Source organism: Palaemon carinicauda, chromosome 22 (assembly GCF_036898095.1).
Source record: "Palaemon carinicauda isolate YSFRI2023 chromosome 22, ASM3689809v2, whole genome shotgun sequence".
Lineage (NCBI taxonomy): Eukaryota > Metazoa > Arthropoda > Malacostraca > Decapoda > Palaemonidae > Palaemon > Palaemon carinicauda.
Genome location: NC_090746.1, coordinates 94,294,420 through 94,301,522, shown reverse-complemented (window position 1 = coordinate 94,301,522; position 7,103 = coordinate 94,294,420). Strand labels below are relative to the sequence as shown.

General features: G+C 35.5%; 1 protein-coding gene across 1 annotated transcript in view; it reads left to right on the top strand.

Annotated features, from left to right (window-relative positions):
* LOC137616635 (hemocyanin subunit-like) overlaps positions 1-2,304 on the top strand; it is a 4,001-nt gene extending 1,697 nt beyond the window's left edge. The window contains exons 2-3 of the mRNA XM_068346542.1: positions 1-1,428; positions 1,786-2,304. The exon at positions 1-1,428 is cut by the window's left edge and continues 96 nt beyond it. Coding sequence (XP_068202643.1) covers positions 1-1,428; positions 1,786-2,222 — 1,865 coding nt within the window. The 3' untranslated portion in view covers positions 2,223-2,304. The remainder of the gene's footprint in view (positions 1,429-1,785) is intronic.
* Positions 2,305-7,103: the final 4,799 nt, after the last annotated feature.

Sequence of the window (7,103 nt, the reverse complement as noted above, 5' to 3'; positions counted from 1 at the left end):
CCTTTGACCCAGAGGCCGACACTTCCCATTACTCAGATAATGGAGAAGCAGTCCACCGTCTCATGAAGGAGCTGAAAGATCACCGACTGCTGGAGCAGAAGCATTGGTTCTCCCTCTTCAACGAGAGACAACGTGAGGAAGCTCTGATGCTTTTCGACGTCTTCATGCATTGCAAAGACTGGGAAACAGTTGTCAAAAATGCTGCCTATTTCCGTGAACGTATGAACGAGGGAGAATTTGTGTATGCAGTTTATGCTGGCGTCATCCATCATCCTTTGGCTGAACATGTCGTGCTTCCTCCACTCTATGAAGTCACCCCTCACATGTTCACAAATACTGAGGTTATTCAAGAAGCCTATGCAGCCAAGATGAGGCAAACTCCTACCAAAATCAAATCCTCATTCACTGGTACAGCTAGGAACAAGGAACAACGTGTAGCCTACTTTGGTGAAGACATTGGCATGAACACCCATCACGTTTTCTGGCATTTGGAATTCCCCTTCTGGTGGAGGGATTCTTATTCTCATAAGCTTGACCGCAAAGGAGAGAACTTCTTCTGGGTACACAATCAACTTGCTGTTCGCTTTGATGCTGAGAGAATTTCCAACTACTTGGAACCAGTACAGGAACTTCACTGGGAGAAACCTATCCATGATGGATTTGCTCCACATACATCCTACAAATACGGAGGGGCTTTCCCATCTCGTCCTGATGATATTCATTTCGAAGATGTTGATGGAGTTGCTAGAGTTAGAGATATGGTCATCTACGAAAGCCGTATCAGAGATGCCATTGCTCACGGATACATCATCAAAGAAGATGGTACTCACATTGATATCATGAACGAGCGAGGAGTTGATATTCTTGGTGATATTATTGAGTCTTCTCTCTACAGTCCCAATGTACAATACTATGGAGCTCTTCACAATACCGCCCACATAATGCTTGGTCGTCAAACAGATCCTCATGGAAAATACAACATGCCTCCTGGTGTAATGGAACACTTCGAAACTGCCACTCGTGATCCAGGTTTCTTCAGACTTCATAAGTATATGGATAACATCTTCAGGGAGCACAAGGACAGTCTACCTAGCTACAGCTTTGAAGACTTAGATTTTAAAGACGTGGATGTAACTAATGTTGCTATTGATGGTAAACTGGAAACTTTCTTTGAAGATTTTGAATACAGTCTGATTAATGCTGTGGATGACACCGAAGATATCCCAGATGTTGACATCGATACATATGTTCCTCGTCTAAACCACAAGGAATTCTCCTACAACATTGACATTAAGAACAACAAAGGAGCAGATACTTTGGCCACTATTCGAATTTATATTTGGCCCCATAAGGACAACAATGGTGTAGAATTCTCCTTCGACGATGCAAGGTGGCAGGCAATAGAACTCGACAAATTCTGGGTAAAATGTGAGTATTTCGAATGATATTCTACAAATTCTCCCCCCTTTGAAAGATGATAAGCTATTTGGGAAATTCTAATAAGAGCAGTTTTAATTATCATTAAATTCAATTTATCACTTTATTTTTCTTTACTGTACATTATTAGTGCTTGTATGAATATCAAATATCGAAAATTAGTTTGGTAGAAATAACTGATTAAACAAATACATGATTTACTGGCAACATTTTTCATAAAGCTATAAGGAAAACATTCCTTTCACCAATGCTTTAGAAACATTAATATTAGATAAACTTTCAATGAATCATAAGAAATTAACATTCATTCTTTATCCCTGTGTTAACTATCATAATTATTTTTAATAGTATCCGCTGGAGACAACCACATTGTCCGCAAATCCGCTGATTCTTCAGTCACTGTAGCTGATGTCCCCAGCTTCAAGACCCTCATGGAAAAGACCGAAGCTGCTCTTTCAAGTGGAGGAGACCTCGATCTCCATGAGTTCGAGAGTGCTGTTGGTGTGCCAAATCGTTTCCTCCTCCCCAAAGGTAACGAAAATGGCGTGGAATTCGATTTGTACGTCTGTGTGACCGACGGTGAGAAAGACGCTGCCATTCCAGACATTCACACCAAGGAAGGATTCATGCACTACGGCTCACATGGAGTCTACCCCGACAAGAGGCCTCATGGTTACCCCTTCGATCGCCATGTTGACGATGAACGCATCTTCGAAAAGGTCACCAACTTCCATCACACTCTGGTGAAGATCTTCAACCATGGAGAGCATATTCACCACCATTAACACATTCCTACTATGATTGATTTCCATTCAAGGTTCTATTGAGATTTAACGCAAAAGGGAATAAAATAAGATATCAAGAATATTTCTTTATTTCTCTGCCCCATTGTGTGTCCAGTTTTGGAGTGTATATTCAGGCACTTGTTTTTCTATAAAGATCTATTGATATATTATAACTACAAATATACAATTTCCCGGAATAGTTACTATAGATATTACTTTATAAAACATATCTTTCAAATAATGGATTTAGAAAATGATGACACGTGTTTTACCAACCAAATTTTCATTCAAAGAAACGCGTAATACACTCAGTCATCGGCTATCATGTTGAATAAGGGCAGATTTCAATATAAGTACTAATAACTCAGTTATTGGATATGAATACGTAAGTCAAAGATGAAACAAACATAAATCTCTTGATATTCTGATTGTTAGAGTCCTCGTCCAAATATGCTTCAGTTCAGAGGAATATCTTTGATTACTGATCGTAATAGAAGCACTTACTATAGAATTATTCTATCCTTTTTATTTACTTCCAAGGCTGAGTGAATTCAATATAAAAGTGTGTTTGTGGCTCAATTCACACAAACACACTTGTATATATATATATATATATATATATATATATATATATATATATATATATATATATATATATATATATATATATATATATATATATATATCATTCTGATTATACTCAATGACCATAGTGGTTTTGGCTAATTTTTCATGGCCTGATGCCTTCCCTGCTGCCAACCCTCTACATTTACTCGGGCTTGGGACCGGCACCAAGTTGAGGCTGGCTTGATCAAGCTAGCTTTTGCTCTTTTACTCTATGCAAGGTTTCTTGCTAAAAAGAAGACAGAAGAGAAATAGATGGATGTGGCAGAGATGAGAATGTTGAGATGGATGTGTGGGGTGACAAGAAGAGATAAGATACAGAATGAGGTAATTAGGGGTACCACAGGAGTTAGAAAACTATCAGATAAGATCCAAGAAAGTAGACTGAGGTGGTATGGTCATGTCATGAGAAGATATGAACAATATATTGGGAGGAGAGTGATGGAAATGGAGGTACAGGGAACGAGAAGGAGAGGGAGACCAAAGCGAAGGTGGATGGACTGTATCAAGGATGACCTTCGATCAAAGGGATTAACCGGTGATGAAGTGTGGGACAGAAGTAGATGGAGAAAGCTGACCAGAAACATCGACCCCACATAGAAGTGGGAAAAGATGTAGAAGAAAAAGAAGAATATATATATATATATATATATATATATATATATATATATATATATATATGTGTGTATGTGTATATATATATGTATATATATATATAAATATATATATATATATATATATATATATATATATATATAAATATATATATATATATATATATATATATATATATATATATATATATATATATATATATATTTATATATATATCTATATATAAAAATATATATTTATATATACACACACACACACACACACATATATATATATATATATATATATATATATATATATATATATATATATATATATATGTATATATATACATATATAAAGACACTCTTGCAAACATGTACATGTATTACAAATACTTATATATATGTATATATTTATTTATATCTATATTATCATCATTATTATTGTTATAACCCAAGGTGTAACAGGAAAAAGAAAATACTATAATTCAACCAGCAGCAAGAGTGATATTATCCCAGTGTCGAGAAGATATGGAGGAATGGAAAATAAACAATAGAATACTTGATACACATTTATGAGGATAATGAATGATGTTAAAGGAATATAGTTTAAAATTTACATTATAAGACAATATTAAACTTATTATATATTGGACTGGGAAAAACAATTCACAATTTAGTAATAACAGGAAAAGATGGATCAGAATAATATATACAAGAAAATCATAGCATTGCAAAGAGGTAACTGAATATAGGAGCGAGATATTAGAATCTAGATATTGGATAAGGAAATTAATAGAACGCCATTTATTTAATAAAGTTAAGATGAAAGTCCTCTGTTTATTGCTGCTGTGATAATTTTTATACTTTGAAGGCGTCAACGAATGTTGCAATAAGATCTGATGACTCGGATGCAGTTTTGTACTTACTGGTCCCGTAATTCACTTCAATGTCTCCAGATACTTGGCTTTCTATAACCAAAACAGGTTTACTTCATAATCAAAGGTAAACATTTCAATAATCGTAAACAAACCTACTGAAAATGACTATGTATAATACGAATCATGGTAAACTATATAACAAATAAAATCAATGTGTGTTAAACTGGTCAATATAAAAGGGTGATACAACATACTAACCAATGTATCTTTAAGGTTAACCACTTTAGTTGATCAAACAAAATAATGATAATTTAGAAATAATTGTTAAAGATGAAGCCACAACAAAATATATGGAAACGGTAACATCTTGGTGAACCGCCTATATCAATTTGCCCTCTTATCAATCTTGCAAAGGAAACCGCAAAAAATTAGAAATAGAGAAGATAGCCATTGTGCTTGAGAGTGCACTGAATAAGAGTGCTAGCTCCTGATAGTTGATTGCTATGTTATAAAATTTATGGTAATACCCAGGATACAAAACCTTAGTTATAAATCCAATGACCTTGTCCTAGCAGAGCTGCTAACCATTGTTCGAGAGGCTTTTCAACATTTACGAATTGTGTAAGTTGACAAATATACGTACAATATCCACTGAAATGAAAATGCTATGTGTAAAAGAATTAGCGGTGTTAGATATAATGTGGCCATGTAAAGGTTCCTTTAAGTCTCTAGCGTAGGATCAGTGATATTCAAATGTCCACCAACCCTTAGGGGTAATCATTTGTCAGATGTGTCTAGTATTACCATGACAAAACAGAAATAAGGTTGCTGTTCTTACTACTCCTTCTAAGATATGGGCGGAGCCTTCTACAATCTCAGCGAATCCATACAAACGTTACAAATCTAGCTGCTACATTTTATACGTTGGTATCATTTGAGGTCTCGACTATCAAATATTAAAGCTCAACACTAACCCCCCCAAATATATATATATATATATATATATATATATATATATATATATATATATATATATATATATATATTGTACCAACTGTGTGTCACACAATTGTACCTAATTATTTTGTATATATTATGCTTGTATCTGCGCTCTTTCCTCACACTAAAACGAACCTGAATGATCATGTCTCCGGTTTTGCTCTGTAACATTGTCTGTCTCTCGAACATGTTATGTCCTGTTGCCTTGAGGTTTTGTATATAAAGGAGAGTGTTCCTTAATAAACAACTCAGTCGATTGCATGCTGCCTTTGAGTTCACAACCCTCTCTCGGCTCGTCACATTGGTGACCCCGGAGTGACTCGCTCCTCCTGCCCCCCCCCCCCCCCTCCACCTCTCACCGTTACTATGATGCCGTCAACACATACCTTCTGCAGCAGTATTTGCCGTCGCCAGCCGCCCGTATAGCAACACCTTTTCAGCTCTCTCAGCAACCGTTGGGGGACCAAAGGGCTTCACTCACCCTAGGGAAAATGACCAGTATTACTCGCCTGCAACCTGCCGCAGACGGCTCTCCTCGTGATATGAATCCACTTCATGACCTTCAAACCTCCATCAACGCCTCCACTCGTGACATAGAGGACACCTATACAACTTCAACTGAAGCTGACGTGAATGCCGTAGGACACACACCTATGAATGCCGTAGCCCTATGAATGCCGTAGGACACACTCGCCTATGAATGCCGTAGGACACGCCTATGAATGCCGTAGGACACACATGCCTATGAATGCCGTAGGACACACTCGCCTACCCCGTGACGAGCCGGAGCGGCAACACAGCCACCCATCATCCACCACTCGCTTGCACCCCAACCAACGACTTCTACAGCCACTCACTGCAGCTAATCGGCGCAGTTTTTACTACTACCTCTCCAGATTCAGGGCACCTATTTAACATGTTCAGTATGTCATTTTTAGAGGGGGAGCCATGTACCAACTGTGTGTCACACAATTGTACCTAATTATTTTGTATATATTATGCTTGTATCTGCGCTCTTCACTCGCATTAAAAAGAACCTGAATGATCATGTCTCCGGTTTTGCTCTGTAACATTGTCTGTCTCTCGAACATTTTATATCCTGTTGCCTTGAGGTTTTGTATATAAAGGAGAGTGTTCCTTGATAAACAACTCAGTCAATTGCATCCTGCCTTTGAGTTCACAACCCTCTCTCGGCTCGTCACAATATATATATATATATATATATATATATATATATATATATATATATATATATATATATATATATATATATATACCTGTATATATATGTATATATATATATATATATATATATATATATATATATATATATACATATATATATATATATCTATATAATATATATATATATATATATATATATATATATATATATATACATATATATATATATATATATATATATATATATATATATATATATATATATATATATATATATATATATATATTTATACATGTATATATAAACACTTATATTTAATCATTTTTCATTTACTATTTTTCTTGGGAGGAGCACAGTAGATACTTCCACAGGAGGGGTTGGGTATGGGGAGAGAATACCCTTTTCCTAATGTCCGGAGCATCTGACATTGAGAAAATAAGGAAGTGATATCTCTTTTAGTGGTTGTGGGGATAGGTTAAATGAAGATTCTTGATACAGTTTGTAGAATATCACATCATTACCTAAATCTTATTTGATAACCGGTAACGTTCCAGAAAATATTTATAACCTTGTTCAATATTAGTTGATTGGTAGT